This window comes from Wyeomyia smithii, chromosome 3, assembly GCF_029784165.1.
Source record: "Wyeomyia smithii strain HCP4-BCI-WySm-NY-G18 chromosome 3, ASM2978416v1, whole genome shotgun sequence".
NCBI classification, from domain to species: Eukaryota; Metazoa; Arthropoda; class Insecta; order Diptera; family Culicidae; genus Wyeomyia; species Wyeomyia smithii.
The window spans coordinates 230,136,529-230,152,238 of record NC_073696.1 but is presented as its reverse complement, the minus strand read 5'-3'; the positions used below and the strand labels follow the sequence as shown (position 1 = coordinate 230,152,238).

General features: G+C 43.1%; 2 protein-coding genes across 4 annotated transcripts; one reads left to right on the top strand and one right to left on the bottom strand.

The window, feature by feature from the left end:
- The first annotated feature begins 247 nt into the window (after nt 1-247).
- LOC129731811 (coiled-coil domain-containing protein 63) lies at nt 248-10,124 on the top strand. 3 transcript variants are annotated; one of them, XR_008729091.1, is made up of 5 exons: nt 248-580; nt 8,243-9,320; nt 9,379-9,550; nt 9,611-9,916; nt 9,983-10,124. XR_008729091.1 is itself a non-coding variant. In XM_055692134.1 (4 exons), exons 2-4 carry the CDS (start codon nt 8,255-8,257, stop codon nt 9,852-9,854), a joined length of 1,482 nt encoding a protein of 493 aa, XP_055548109.1. In that variant the 5' UTR covers nt 248-580; nt 8,243-8,254; the 3' UTR covers nt 9,855-10,124. The 3 variants fall into 3 exon arrangements, 1 of the variants encoding a protein (XP_055548109.1); XR_008729090.1 differs by having other exon boundaries at nt 9,611-9,920; XM_055692134.1 differs by having other exon boundaries at nt 9,611-10,124.
- A 637-nt stretch (nt 10,125-10,761) lies between these two features.
- LOC129731812 (protein-S-isoprenylcysteine O-methyltransferase) lies at nt 10,762-13,383 on the bottom strand. Its single transcript, XM_055692135.1, has 5 exons — nt 12,817-13,383; nt 12,178-12,439; nt 11,998-12,107; nt 11,831-11,938; nt 10,762-11,495 (listed from the first exon to the last, which is right to left on the bottom strand). Exons 1-5 carry the CDS (start codon nt 13,012-13,014, stop codon nt 11,313-11,315), a joined length of 861 nt encoding a protein of 286 aa, XP_055548110.1. The 5' UTR covers nt 13,015-13,383; the 3' UTR covers nt 10,762-11,312.
- Between the last annotated feature and the right edge of the window lie 2,327 nt (nt 13,384-15,710).

The following is a 15,710-nucleotide window of genomic DNA, read 5'->3' as shown; positions in this document are numbered from 1 at the left end:
GTTAGTTGGGCCAGGATGTTGGTAGAAGTTTTTTCCATAAAAGCGACGGGAAACGTAATTGAAGTGTTAAGTTATCCCGGTAAATACCTGACCTGTAAGCATTTGGAACAAGGAATTGAATCTAAACACTATCAAACCACATCACCAATGGCAACGGATAGCTAGCGGAATTGATTGATCAAACAAAATATCGCCGAGCCTTGGTGCCGCGTTTCGTCATCGCCGGCAGTGGCAAAACAATCGTTACTCTACTACTCTTTCTATTACCAAATCATCGAAACGCAGGTGCTCGCGGACTCGCGAAGTAGGCTCATTACATTTCATTGAACTGCGTGCCCCCCGAACGAACAGAAAGATACCGAAAGAGAGAAAGATCATCATCATCATCGTACGGACAGAAGCTGCGGAATAAAAAAGTAAAAAAGTGCAAGTGAAATCTTGAGAGAATCGTTACCCTGAAATCGGTGCGGAGGGAAAAACATCTCAGCAGCACGCATCGAATCGACAATAGTTGCGGGCAAAAACGGTGGCTGCGAAGCCACAGTGAAAAGCGAAGATCAAGAGCTTCTGTATTGAAAAGGTAATTAAATTCGATTGTCTTTGGCATCGTAATTGTTCACGCGATGTCGTACGACAAGAGACGCAGGTATGAGAGAAACACCCATCAGGCGGGAGGCCAATAGCCGTGAAAAAGATGAATGAAGCATACACCCATGTCCCATGGACGCGGGTTCCCGCTTGGTAGTAGTACTGGATGGCCGCCGCTGCACTGTGAACCGGACCGCGGAAAAACTTTGCCCGCTGGCTGGTTTCAAGCGTGTATCCATTGTTGTAGTTTTCTACTTGCCACCCACAGACCGACGACGACGCGACGGCTGTGACGAAGCAATCACGGACGTATGCTGTGATCTTTTGTTTCCGGTCTGCCATCATGGTAACCGCGGCAGCAACATATGAGCTTGATTCTTGTCAGTTGGTTGGGTTTGGGAGGAAGAGGTGAAAACGTCACCAAGAGTGTGGGATTATGCATACAAACGGTTTGTGTTGTACGCTTTTATGTGCGTCACTTTCTAAGCACATAATTTGTAATGACTTAATTAAAGGCAGGAAAATCGGTCGGTTGTAACTTGGCCATAAGAAATCGTTTGTTTATTTTAAACTGTTCAGTGGTTCAGTAGTTTCTACACACTAAATTATGACTTTATGTCCTTGTATTAGTCATAACAACTCTTGCTGATGCATTATTCAGAAGACCAAAACAAAAGAAAAGTGCTGCATTTTTGTATTAGAAATCTATCCAAACTGGAGAGGAATCTTAAACTAATATAATTATTTTCGATTGCGACTGATTATGTTCATGGCGACCCAGACTTATTGTGGTTTTGGTGAAGTCGGTTTTCCATTGATCTTTACCTTTCTTTTTCTGAGAAAAGAAGAGAGAATTACTTAATGCTATTTGAGATATCCTTCTCTGTTTGTTTTGAGAAATAATTTTTTGTCGATACATAAAGCAATTAAAAAAGAAGTTTATTCGAGAGTTTGACATTGTTAACATTTCTGTCATTTTTGACATTTTTAGCATCTGTTGACAATAGTTAGACTAGTTTTGTAATTTTTCATTTTTTTACGATTCTGACATGTTTGACATTTTCATTACTTATGACATGTTTTAAATTTTTACTTGTTAGTAATTTCGACAATTTCGTCGCTTTTGACACCGTAAGCCAGATGGCACAATAGTGGGGATGAGCTTGTGCCATACAAACCTATTGTTTGTCATCCATCTCATGCCTATCACAAGACCTAACTTTCTTAAACAAAATTCCTCGGATACTTAACCAAGAAAGACTAGTTTTCCGACCCGGGATAGATAGCTGACAAGTCACGAGTTCCAGTCCAGTCTCCCGCTCATAATACTTCCCGAGACAACCGCTAGGTTTTGCTTTGTGCAATCCATGGCTCTATCAAGTCTGGCATGGTGACGGATAAGCATCCAGCATGAACCTGCCCTTCCTGAAACCAAACTGGTTACTTGCCAGACTGTTTACACCCTCCGTGTACCCCATCGGTCAGTTGGGGAAAATCCTCTCAAGCACCTTGCCCGCAGTGTCCAGCAGGCAGATATGCGGTTCTCCAGACTTTGGCAGTACCTCTCCGGGAAGAGGCAGTCATCCAGGTACCTCTGCATGACTGCCCGAAACAGCCCGGAGGCCGTTTTTATCGCCAGCCTGATTGCCAGGTTAGGGATTCCATCCGGTACCGGTACCTTGCTCACTTTGAGGGAGCAGGCGATCACGATAACTTTCTCATTCGTAACCCTTACCTCACCCTCGATCGCGATACGGCTGTCGTCGCTCACGGTTTGGATGTTCAGCAGGTTGGCCGACCATCTCTGGTCTGTGTCTGATATACTGGTACGTCGGACGTCAGACTCGTTTGCTGGAGCAAACGATCATCCAGCATCGCTGGTGATCGCTCTACAGGCGTCAGCACGCCTTTGATCTTGGCTATTACAATCGTGTAGGCGTTTCCCCAAGGGTTCGTATTGGTACTCGCGCATAGCCTATCGAAACAGGCCCTCTTGCTCGCCTTTATCGCACTATTTAGCATCAATCTTGCTGGACCGAATGCTGCGTGGCACTCTATCCTCTGCACGCTGCATCCTTCGTCTTGCATGAAGGCACGCACTGCGAAGGTCAGCTATCGCGTCAGTCCACCAGTAAACCGGTAGCTTCCTATTCCTAGGTTGGCGAGTCCTAGGCATGGTGGCGTCGCACGCTCGCGATAGCATGATAACTAGTTGGTCAGCAGTCGAGCCAACTACTGACCAACTAGTTATGATGCTATCGCGAGCTGAGGTGACACCTGTCGCTTGCCGCCTCTCGTTGTTTTCTACACTATAGCAAACCGCCTGATGGTCGCTATTAGTGTAGCCATCGTCTACCCTCCAGTTCTGGATCAGTCCTGAGCTGAAGAACGTCGCGTCGATGATCGACTCCGCACCTTTTCCGCTGTAGGTACATTTGTTCCCAACATTGGCCAGACTCAACCTAGAGCTTTTCCAAAGCCTCCAACAAGATCTGACCCCACTGGTTCGCCAAACGAATTCCCCACTCAACAGCGCTAGTGTTGTAGTCGCCCGCCACCACCAACGGCTTTAGGCCCGTTAGCTCCATGGAACTTTCCGGTAGACCAACGTGGCGGACCATAGCAACTGCAGTAGAACACTCCGTTCACCTTGGCAACCACGTACCCTTCTTCTGAGTTTGAAACAACCTCCTGGACCGGGAACTTGCTCGTCGTCCTTATGGCCGCCATGCTGGACTGAACCGCAACCCAGTTAACGTTTCCGGAAGGGATACGGTAGGTGTCCGGCAACGACTCAGTGGCTGCAAAGCAATGGTTCAGCTCAGTTGCGTCACCCTTACGCTCGAGGTTTCGCAGCCGGCTTACCGGCCGGACATCTGGGGCCTTCAATAAAGTTGTTGGTGTCTCGTTTTCCCGGAACATACCATACACTTGGGAAACTTCCCGCAGTGCTTCGCTTAATGACCTGCACCACCACATCGTCTGCATACCTGGCTCCTATCGGGCTCCTTGCTCCCTCCCTCGAAGCACCGGAAGCAAAAGTCCATTGCTGTAGTACGGTCAGGTGGTATACAGACCAGCCAACCTTTAACTTGTTTTCTTTCAGGGCCAGGTTAGCATCCGCCGACGCTAATCGGAAGGTAGCTACCTGGGTCCTCACCGGACCTTTGCGGAGGCGGATTGACTCCTTACCCAAGTAACAATATCAGTTTTAGGTTGCATTTGAAGAAGTTTTGATTGCTTGTCCTTTAAAACAGGTCATAAATCTTATTATTTTCACAAACTGCTACAAATCAGCCGTAAAGTCCTCATAAGATCGAAGAGGCCCATGCTGGAGAAGGTGCTCGAGAATGGTTCCTAAAGTTCGCTTAAAACTCTATATTTCACTCGATATTTACTCATAATAGCATTTAGGAGGTACTCACAACCATGAAAAAACTATAACAAATTTCGAGAGTTTTATAAATTAGGTTCGCGATCCTTCTTTTTAGCTTATTTCGCTTGGAACAGAATTTATTTAAAATTAACATACAGCAATTTATGAAACAAACCCCATCGATCTACTCCTTCTCCAAAATAAATGACATCGTAGTCGTTAAATAAAATAGGAAGGTAAATCTTCACGTATTTTCAAGTTCATATATGAGAATTTTTAATTGTCACGTTCAGTTTATACGTGCTATGTGGCAAAAAAGTTTGTAATTTTCAACGCGCTATGATATTACTGACAAATAAATAATTTATTTCGAAAATAAGAAAAATATCTGAATATTCGTTAAGTTCAGGTTTGCTGGACTATGAAAAATTTTACTAAACTTTGTGTTCATCATGATCAACATTCACTACTAAACTGCCAGAATTATTAGTAGCATTGAGAATCACGGTCTTTTATGACCGTTTAATTACAAATGGCTATCATGATGCCATAGTTAATTACAGTCTGTTCGTCATATTTGTCGTTGGTTTTATTTTAATCCCTCATAAGACGGCTTCTAATTAAAACTTCTTTTGCCAGACTAATAAGATTTTTTTAGTATCTCGATAAGTCGGCATTTACTTATTGCATTCTCGGAAAAGAATACTCGCGCTTGAATAAAACTTGTTTGAACTTTTCAAGACAAACAAATTTTATCTGGGATCTCCCATTTGACAGCTGTTTGTTTACAGTCAGGCATCGAGCTGATTATGAGCTCGAACGGATGGAGATATGGCCTGATATTGAAGAGAAAGACAATCCAGTGCCACCACCAAAGAAACGCAAGCTTCAAAAGCTCACAAGCAATAATAATGTAGTGAAGGATTTCAACAACATTTACAAGCAAATGGTGGTGACACCGGAAGAATTACTCATAGGAATGAAAGCTGTATCCAAGCCCATGGTTAATTGCTTAAACTTCTTGTTCCTTTTACATGTTTTTAATTTCTAAAATCGGTTATAGGCTAGGGCCTTAAAACATGAATGAGCAAAATGAAGAAATGCAACATAATGCATGAAGCAGGGGCATGAATACCATTTTTTGATGCTTATGCACAACGGAAGTGGAATATGGACCCTCCCAGCTGGTCTCGAGGTACGATGCTGGCCTAACAAGCCAGTTGTCGTAGGTTCGAGTCTCGGCTCGGGGGAGACTGTTAGTGTTAGTAGGATCGTAGCGCTGGCCCCGCAAATGTCCTGTACACTTAACAGTTGGCTGCGAAGTCTGTGTATAATAAACAGAAGGTCGAGTTCCGAATCGGAATGTAGCACCAAGGCTTTGCTTTGCTTTGCTTTGCACAACGAAAGTATACACGCTTGAACGATTTGATTTAATATGATGTATAGGTTGACTTGACTTGACTTAAGGAGTTAGTTGTTTCAATGAGCTGAAAAATGTTGTTTATTCTAGATTCTTTTCATTCACGAATGTTTTCTCTTTCATGTGACAAAATGGGTTTAGGAAAAAATTTTGGGCACATTTTCAAGATAGATTCATCTTAAAGATAAGTACCATAAAACTATCGTAAAACTCTAATGAAGTTTTATGGAAGTTTCTCATAGGTATTCTAAACGGGATATTAAGTGGGTCTAAAAACCGCTCCTCAGGTTCATTAGAATTATTGATGAAGAAGTTTTACAGAGGACTCTTCAAGTGTTTCTTAATTACTCTTGGAAACTGCTGATGAATAAGAACCACAAGTTCTTGAAAAATATTGTGATAAAACTCGATATATTCAGTAATGTTTTAATAAAACTACCATAAAATTTAGATAAAACTAAATCGCATTAGGATTGTTACTTGGGTAGCCACCTCCACGCCGCACTTCACTTTGAGGGCTTGTGCAATGTCGCACCCCTCGGTGATTTCGTCCAGGTTTTTAAGCTGGAGAGTCACCTCTGAGGTGAGTGCCCGCACTTGCACCTCCTTCCCTAGAACCTTCTCGCCCCCCTTGTTCTAGGCGTCCCTCCCGAGCTCAAGTATCATCTCGTCAGTGGGAGATCGGCGGAGGAGGCGGAGTCGCCAGCGATGTTCCGCCCATTCGCCGTTAACTCGATTATAGCATTGAGTTGTTCGGACAGCGCTGCCACTCTCGGTCGCGTATGCATACATTTTTCGACGGTCTTGACTAGCAAGGGACCGTCTACCGATATTCCTTGTCTATGATGGAGTAGTCACCTATGCGGTCCCATGGTGATCTATGCTGAAGCAGTGAGATCATGGCTAGGGTAAGCAGTTGAGCCCTTTTGAACAACTATGACTTCACCGACCGGCGCGTGTCAGGAACAATCATCTGATCCTACTCCTGCCTGCAGCTCTGCATATATACATGTGGGCCAAGGGAAGTGCGTGTTCATAAGAACCTGCAGTGATTTCCTAGATGTGACGATGAGACTGCCATCTCCTTTTTTTAACTGCCCTAGACTGTTGGTGTGGTCTATGGGCATCACTTTCCGGAGTCGTGCGGCTTCGAACATCGTTCGGATGCCCTCGCAGAACTTGATCCTACGAATTCTTTTAGCCTTGCGAAGCTTAGCTATGTACTTGGTGAGTGACACTCTCTATTCATCCCAGTTTGGATGTGCTTTTAGCTCTGTAGAACAAGCGACTGGCCTTATGGCGGAGGTTATTGAGTGTTTCATTCCATCAGGGCACGTCGCGACACACAAAACTCTCCTTTAGAGGACAGCTGGCCATGCAGGCATCAGTGATCCTGCATTCAAGATAACGTGCAGCAATATCCAGATCGTTGGGGTTGCGTATATCAATTGAGCAGGAAGACCGGGAGTTGACTAATAGCGAATTTCTTTATTCTAATGTGTGCGGGCAAAACTGCCGAGGAATAATAAAACGTCGTCGCCATTCAAGACGCAAGTAAGAAAGAGATACCAGATAATTGTTTACGAACTTAGCACGTGCGGTGGTGGGTTGAAGCTGACCAATTTTACAGTGCGTTTCGGGCAGCACGGCAGGTCAAAACTGGGTCAAAATCGAGCGAATAAAGAAGGGTTTTGACAGCAGTTAGTGCGCTTCCGGGTCAAAACGAGGTGAGCTGGTGGAATAAAGAAATCCGCTATAAGTGTTCCCTGAACGAGGACCAGTTAATCTTCTTCGGGTTCCTGAATTTTTCGTTTTTTGAAGGATTAGCTTCGATGTCAAAGACGATATTTCGGTGATCTGACAGGCCTGGTTCGTTAGAGACATGCCATTTTTTGACTTTCTCGGCAGTGTTTGCGCTGTAGAGTGATATCGCGGATCTCGTTTCTTATTACGTTAGTGAAAGTGGGGCTGTTTCCTATATTGCATATATTGACCTCGTTGGAAATAAGTTATTCAAGAAAGTACTTATCCCTGTTGTTGGTATCCAAGCTGTCCAAATCATAGGGTGAGCGCAATGAACGACTTATTGACTGCCTTGAAGTACCGCGCGAGTGCGCAGACCTCGGGATTATGGTAAGGACGTCCCGTTGAATGAATTCTGTAATTGGGTTGTATTTGATTACTCTGCCCAACAGAACTGCAGTCCTTAGTTAAAGCTGTGTACGCGAGGCCAAGAACCTATGTGTTGTTGACCCATGGTTCCTGGACCAGAGCAACGGTTGGTTAATCTTTAGTAAATCTTCTGCTAAGAACGCTGAGCGTGATGATGATTCACCTGGATGCAGCGAAAGCTGCTCATTGCGTGTTGAATCCGCCTGTGGTTGGATTTGAGGATCCAGTACCTGTTAGACGGTTGCCATCAGCAGAACTGCTGGTTTGGGTTACCTTTGTCCCTACACCGGCTGTAAGCGATGGGCAACAGACACATGACCAGCACTGGAAGGTGGTTCCTGGGACCTAGGTTTGAGAGCTGAAGATGGTTGAGGCAGTGAGCTCCTTGGAGTTTTTTGCAGAACCTTCTTCTTACTCGCGGGGTTGCGAATGGGGAGTGGTTGAGGCATCAAGCTGTTACTAGCCGTCTGCTGAACCTTAGCTTCCATTGCAGGGTTGCATTGAGCAGGTGGTGATGACCAAACAGGCTGTACCTTCCTTCTCGTCGCAACAGAAAATTCCTTCCGTGTATTTGTTGCCGATCTGCCTACCCAGCGCATGCGAGTCTTACCAAACATGTAGTTTAGTAAGAAGCGCTGGTTGGTAATGTCGGTTAATACTGGTAATTAATGGAAATGTGTTTCTAGATTTAATCAACAATGTCCAGCCAACCGAAGATGGCCTCGGAGGTGGGAGCTGCCGAGCAGTACGAAATGGAGCAACTGGCCGAGGCGGAAACTCAGCGGCTGCAGAAGCTTCTACGCACGCTAGAAATCGAGCGAGCATCGTTCTTGGACGCGAAAAACAAGTCCTTACGCAAGTATCGTGCCAATGTGCGTCTGCTGGAGAAGGAGAAACAACAGCTGCAACTGCAGCTGGACTGCGAAGAGAACGGTGTCCATTCGAAACGAGAAACCGAATTGGAGTCGGTGCTTGAAACGAGCTACGAGAAGCAGAAACAAATGAATCAAGCTTTGAAGGCGAAAAAGGGAGCACTTCGAGAGATAGAGGGGCATATTAAGAAAATTCACCGAGAGATAGCGGAGATCCGGAAAAGCGAGGTGACCGATGTGCGATACAATGAGACAATTGCGAAGGCTCAACATTCGGTTAAGAAACTGGAAAATCGGCTGGATGTGGTTAACAAAAAGGCAGGAGTGGCGATGGCTGAGAACTCTCAACTGAGGCAGACGATTGATCACATGTTGACAGAGAGAGCCACCTTTAACATTATGTGGGACAAGTTGGTCAATAAACTGAACGAAGGCAAACGCTACATGATGGAACTTATCGATCAGGCTTCATCGGCTTATGACACAAGAGAGGAACTTTGCACAAAGCTGCAGATTTTGAAGGACAAAGGACAGAGCGAAAAGATGGCGCACGTGCAAGAGATGCGCGAGTTGCAGCGTAAACTCGATCACGATGCTAAGCTGCAGGAGTTTCTGGGGATTAAAGGACAGTGTCGGTCGAACGCGGAGCTGGAAGAACGCGAGGAACAGAAAAGGCAGAAAATGCTGGAGAATCTGGAGAAGCAGTATGCTGAGTATGAGCAGATTATGACGCGCATTATGTCCTTCTCCGGAGAGGACGACATCGATCGGCTGGTGGCGAAGTTCATCAAAAAAGAAGAAGAGAACTTTGCACTTTTCAACTACGTGAACGAGCTTAGCCACGAGGTGGAGACACTAACGGAGAGCGTGCAGGTGTTGCAGGATAAAATTAGTAAGTATTTGAAGAAGTTAGGAAAAATAGTTGTGACCGCTTGATTTTTTCGTCTTAGCTGAACAAATTGCCATCAATGAGTCCAAGGAGCACTCGCAGGACGACAACATCGATGCACTGCGCCAGGAGGAGCAGGATAGTAAAGAAGCGGCGGACGCCGCTTTGGAAATCAAGCAAGTATGGGCCGTCAAGCTGGATGAATTGCTGCGAACAGCCGAAAGGATCTACAAGTAAATTGAGCGATACTTTAAAGATTTGTTTGGTAATTCACTATTGTAATCTTAAAACAGATTACTCCACTGTGACGAAGCACCGATCCTGAACCTGCTGAACACCGAACGCCAGGTGACGCTAAACAATGCCAAACTCTTCCTCGGCATCATCGAGCGCCGGGTGGCCAATATGATCAGCAATGTCAACTATGTGGAACCGACCAGCAAAATCCTGGGCCGGAAGGATCGGGTGCCCAACTTCAACGTCAAAGATTCGGCCAAAATTCGGATCGAAGAGACTAATCGAGATTTAGGACATTGAAGAAATTCTATTTGCTCTATATAAATAGTTGAAGAAACATCTGGAGACGATAAGAAACAGTCGTCGGTATTAAACTATTGAATATCATTATTAACCGCAATTATAGCTATACAAACATTTATTTTCAGAGTTTCATGGAAGTTTTTTCGACCCTGTTTCAGCAGCTTAGCTTTGTTCCCCTTAGAGCACCTTAAGTACCTCAAAAAAGGCTAAACCCTAAACAGTTTTTTAAATATTGGAGCAAAAGCAATGTCTCATATGCTCGTAAATGCCTAGTCAGCCTATACACCAGAGAGACGCCGAGACACTCACCGTTAAGGCAGCTGTCAACATCAAAACGGGCGATCTGTATAATTTTGCATTGCCGTTATCCGTTTTGATGTTGACAGTTGCCTTAACGGTGAGTGTCTTGTCATTTCTCTAATGTATAGGTTCGCTATAAATGCCTGAACGTCTACTTGGTAGTGACTTCTCTTCTAACAACTGCACGAACCTATTTTCTATGGTGTAATTGGTCGGCGTGCAACTAGACCGAACCAAGCGCCAGAAACATTATTTCGAGTAATCGGCGATCAAAGTTTAACCACCCCGTATATTTCCTGCAGGCTGCTGCAGAGAAATTTTTTTATAATACCATTATAAACTGTTCAAATGATTTCGTTTTTTAAAGAAAGATAGATTATCAATTTAAACATCCACTGGTGAGAAAAACTCGATTTTTTAAAAAATAGCGCTTGGTTCGGTCTGGTCGCACGCCGACCAATTGTACTAAATACGCAAAAAAAAGGCCTTGAACACTATTGCACGAATAAATTCTGCTAATTTAGAGTTATATTCCCTTTCTTTCCTTAGAACAAGCGACCTGGAAGTTAAAATGCGCTTAAAGTAGATTAAAAAGATAAATAACAACAGTCGTGACTATCGTTTATTGTTTACTACTTAGTAATGACTTTGTTTTAGTAAGGAATAAACTGTGCTTTGCTGTACAGCAGATACAGTGTAACAAATTCTCGATGTAACAAAAGCTGTATGAGTATAAAAATGAACAAACACATATGATAGACGCATTCTATAGTACGTACATACATGCACCCTGCGTTTCTATTCGCTACATTAGACAATGGTTGACTCATCGTACACATTATCGTAACTCCCTGAATAAGGTCTATTGCGGCCGTGGTAGAAACTTCCAGTCATATTCCCGCGATCATCCCTGTCCCGACCATAATCGTCACCGTCATAAATTTCACCGTCGTCCTCGTCATCATTATCATCGTCGCCGTCGTCATCACCAACAACCAACGTAACACTCGTACCGTCTCTAGCGCACAACTTGCGATTCCTTCTGCTGCCCCACTCATCAGTCTCATCACTCTCGCTCTGGCTGTGGTTATTCCCATCTTCGTCTCTCGTACCGTCGTGTGCATCACGGTCTTCAGGATGATCCCGGTCGAAATATCACAGCTCTACCTTGAAACCCCGGATGAAGGGTAGTCCCGTTGGGACGCGCTGCTGATACTTGTAGTAGTCTTCGCCGAAAAAGTTCAACAGTGTGATCTCCTCCATGAAGATACGATCGTGGAAGAACTTCCAGCTGGCGATGGTGTAGATCACGAAGCACACCGGATTGTCGAGAACGACCTGCGAGGGAGGGAAGATCAATAATTCCATTATTTACCATGAAGACTAGGCACAGAGAAGGATTAAATTAAGTCTTTTTACTAAGAACTTTAAAGCAGAGGCGATGAAATGCTTTTTCCTCTTGAAAGATGAAAATGTCGCACAACGTTTAAAAACTTTCAAAAAGAAATGTGGCTATTTAAATTCTAACCGAAAATCCCCCAACAAGACAAGGATTATCCAACAAAAAAATAGTTAGAAAACTGAAACTGATGTTTCATATGATTTTTCAAATAATAAATCCATTCTTAATTCACTTGCTGTAGGAACAAACAAGAGCTAATGATTCAACTTACCTGTGTTCCAATGGACCACCAAAACCATCCCACATACGAAGGATGCCTCATCAAGCTATAAACTCCAGTAGTAACCAACTCATGCCCTTGATGTCGTTCAAATTGAACCTACAATCGATTCATATTTTCTCACGTTACCTATAATCTATCTAAGTCAAGCTACTCACGATATGACTGAAATTTTTGCTCGCTGTAATCATAGCTAACTTCCGCAGAACTTCGCCTGTCAAGCATAGACTCAGCCCTATCAGCCAAAGTATTCGATGCGTTTTCATTTCTGCAATATGAAAACGAAATCAATTATGTTACGAACTTCATTCTATAACAACAGTAACACGATGGTAAACCTGGAAAATAATGCACCTCCACGAAGAACTCCACCCAGCTTGCGGCCGCAGCAAGCGCATAGTGTATCGAATGGTTCAGAATAAAGGAATCCGGCGAAAGGGTTTTTGGGTTGCAGAATGCGATTCCCAGGTACTCGGAGTAGTGAAATCCGGCCATCAGGGCGGTGTATATACCAAACGATTTGTATTTTTCATCGCAACTTTGGAAGATGATGACACCGAGGGTGAAGACGGCACCCAGGAAAGTAGCACGGACGGCGACCTGCAACAAGAACACATCAACATGAGAGTGAAAGTTGGACGAGCTCAGGGAATCCGCGGAGGCAGCTTTGTTGCGCTAGTAAACAACCTAATTATAGAATCACATCTTCTACTATTCGTTCATCCATTTGACTGCTTTAAGAGCATCTCAATGACGCGATCAAATGGTTGTGCTGGTTGAATTGAATTGGATAAAAAAATATAAACAAAGACGCATTTAGAGTTTTTCCTATCGTGCATACTCGATGCTATCCTATAGCCACAAGCGATGTGATCATCAACTATCTAGTAAACAATCCCTTTAGTGTGCGGTATTTACACTGAGTCACCACCAAGCAATAAGCAAATTCAAAATTTATTCAGAATGTGTAAACTCACCTGATAATCTTTGGAAGCAAACTTCAATCGGATGACAACATTTAATGCTAGATAGTAAATGCCCAGCAGTGAAGCACGGCCCCAGAACTCGATCGGTTCCGAAAACACTCCCAAATCGAAGAACACCAGAAGGAGCACTAGGCAGAAGACTGCACTGGAGAAACAGTACAAACTTAATTTGCCCTCGTAACAAAGCATTTTGTTTTCAATCGGCAGTATTTTACAGTATGATTGAGAGAGCAGTATTACGAAAATCGTTTTTAAATATAAATAATTTTAAACAGTACTATCGACGCAATCCCATATTGATAATTTTGATTATACAACTTATTGAATTATGAAAAGATAGCTCCCTTAACTTTCGCTCTCAGTGAACAAAACTACAGCAACGTTGCGTCAAACAAGCGAAATTTTCACTAATAATCCTCCGGAAGCTTAGCAGCTGCTGTTTATTTTACTTTTAAAATCTGACTAGCCGATCGCACAAAAACTTCGAGCGATAGATTTTCCTCTGCTTCGCCGCTGCTATGGTACTTGCTACCTCTCACTGCTGCTATCCAATCCTTTTGTTGTATTTTGACATCTTTTTGTTTTGTTCACAGTTTCATACGCAGGCGGGCTTCTTCGGCGGGAATAGTATGACGTTAGGGTGACCAGACTTACATACGTTGCAGACATAGGGACATCTTCAGCAGCTGTTGTTTGGTTCTTTTTTTGGAGCAAACACAAGTTCACTGCTACACTATTCCTAACTGGCTAGTGTCCTAAAAACGTCGAAAAGGAATAAACATGGGTTTTGTTGGTAACTAACGGGTGACAACTGAAAATCTGGAGTTTTTTGGAGCTTTTTTACTCCACAACAAACGCTCAGAGAGAAGTGAGAATATGTATATGAAAGCTCTATCTTCTCTCTTTATGTCAATATTCTTTATTTTGTTTATGCTTTGTTCGGTTCAAAATGGCGTCCAAACATGGAGCATTGCACTTTTCTTTTTGAAATGCACAACAATTTTGGCAAAAAGTTCAAGGTAAACCATTTTGAAAGCGAAAATCTTCCGGTTTCTATTGCGTATGGTGTTCTGCAAACCTCAGCTAGAACCCGCCAGAAAGGTAGTGGAAGACCGGCCAGAGTATTGGACAGAAAGGAACTTTTTCGTTTTTGCCAAATCATGGTTCAAGCCAAGTGGTATGCCAGAACGAATGTTTGAACAACACATCATACACAGAACACCACCATACAACACACCATACACCATACAGATGAAAAATATGTGTTTTGGTTAGTCAAAATATCACCACAGTACGTCAAAAAACACAAACGTTCCTGAACAACCCCTCGACTCCATTTGTACCCCCAATACGCAACTCAACGAATCCACCTTAGTTTCGTCCAATCGAAGATTTCAGTTGACCGGTAGAATCAAGAGAGACATTCAAAAAGCGGACTGGAAGGCCGTACAACGCTCTCGTTTCGGCATCATAAGAAAACCTCGTCGGGAGGCTCTCAATGAATGTATCTTCATGAGAAATAAATTAGTTTTTTCCAAGTTCATTCACCTCTTTTGACAACTGTAGAGAAAAATTCCAAATTTTAAGTTGTCACCCGTTACGCCGCTAAACTGTGAATCTTACTACACTAAATAAAAGCGCAGTTTGTTGCTTTTAAAGTGAAATAGCAGCTAAACTGAAAGAGTTAGATGCTTGGTGTCAAAAAAACAACTTGTACACAGTTCACTGCATAACGTTTTCTCGGTAAAATAAAAGCCGAACTACTTGAAAACATTTTCATTTGCCGTTGTTCCGTAAAAATTTACTGATGTCGTTTTCGTTTTCGCGGTGTAGCTACTCTCAAACGACACTTTTGACACCGTAAATGTTTTATTTAACTTTTCGGACTACCCTTTTTCTGTCCCCGACGACACCCGAAAAAAGCAGAGTGTACTGTAGGAAGTTACCAACACATTCACACGTATGTGTCAAAACTGGTTTGTTTTGGTGCTCGTTCCACGTGGTAAAGTGTCAGGTAAATTTTTTTTAGCACATTTGCGAGATGGACATATGAAATGGAAACGAGACAAAATGACGAATGCGATAATGACCAAAACAAAACGAATTGACAGCTATCCCATTATTACGCATACCAATGCAACGACACTGAAAATGTTTTATTTGAAGCTGCAAAGTATAGTTCGGAAAAAGTGTAGCTACACCGCGAAAACGAAAACGACATGAGAAATCGGGAACTAAACGTGTTTACAGAAAGAAATCCGTAAAACAACAAACTTCCGAACTCGGCAAACTAAAATACCGAATCTCGGAAACCTGACATCATTTAACCAAGATTTCGTCGAACGTAAAAAGAGATTCTGAAAAATAGAACTGTCAAAATAACGAGTGCTCCACTATCAGCTTTGTCCATATACCGCACTTAAAATATTTTTCACGTTATTTTTACGTGAAATTACCTGTACTTATTCATATTCTGTCATTTTGCATGATTTATGTGACAAACATAACATCTACGTGAAAATCACATGCATACTATGTTTTATCACGTAGCATCTACGTCAACTTGGCAACGTCAAACAGAATGAAGTATCGCGTGAACTCTCCGTGCGAAAATACACAGAAATCAAAATGGCGAAGCTGTTGTCTGATTCAGTCTTTGAACATGAAAGGAATTCCTCGATGACTTCCCAATAAGTGAACTTTGGAAAAACCATAAGAATCCGCCATCGAGATTTCACACAGATTCAGTTCAAATTACGAGGAATTTCCTGAACATAAACAGTTGCAGCTAACAGTGAATACCGCCAGCAAATTTCGCAATATCATTTTGTCATTTTGTATGTCGTTTAATTCATTTACGATTTGGCGATTTCGCATGCCCGTGC

What these genes read in the sequence shown, in the direction of transcription:
- LOC129731811 (XM_055692134.1), top strand. Translation starts at nt 8,255, where the DNA reads ATGTCCAGCCAACCGAAGATGGCCTCGGAGGTGGGAGCTGCCGAGCAG. An exon ending in GGTGTTGCAGGATAAAATTA is followed by an intron (nt 9,321 to 9,378) that starts GTAAGTATTTGA and finishes TTTTCGTCTTAG; the next exon opens with CTGAACAAATTGCCATCAAT. An exon ending in ACAGCCGAAAGGATCTACAA is followed by an intron (nt 9,551 to 9,610) that starts GTAAATTGAGCG and finishes ATCTTAAAACAG; the next exon opens with ATTACTCCACTGTGACGAAG.
- LOC129731812 (XM_055692135.1), bottom strand. Translation starts at nt 13,014, where the DNA reads ATGCTTTGTTACGAGGGCAAATTAAGTTTGTACTGTTTCTCCAGTGCA. An exon ending in TTGCTTCCAAAGATTATCAG is followed by an intron (nt 12,440 to 12,816) that starts GTGAGTTTACAC and finishes TTCTTGTTGCAG; the next exon opens with GTCGCCGTCCGTGCTACTTT. An exon ending in GGAGGTGCATTATTTTCCAG is followed by an intron (nt 12,108 to 12,177) that starts GTTTACCATCGT and finishes TTCATATTGCAG; the next exon opens with AAATGAAAACGCATCGAATA.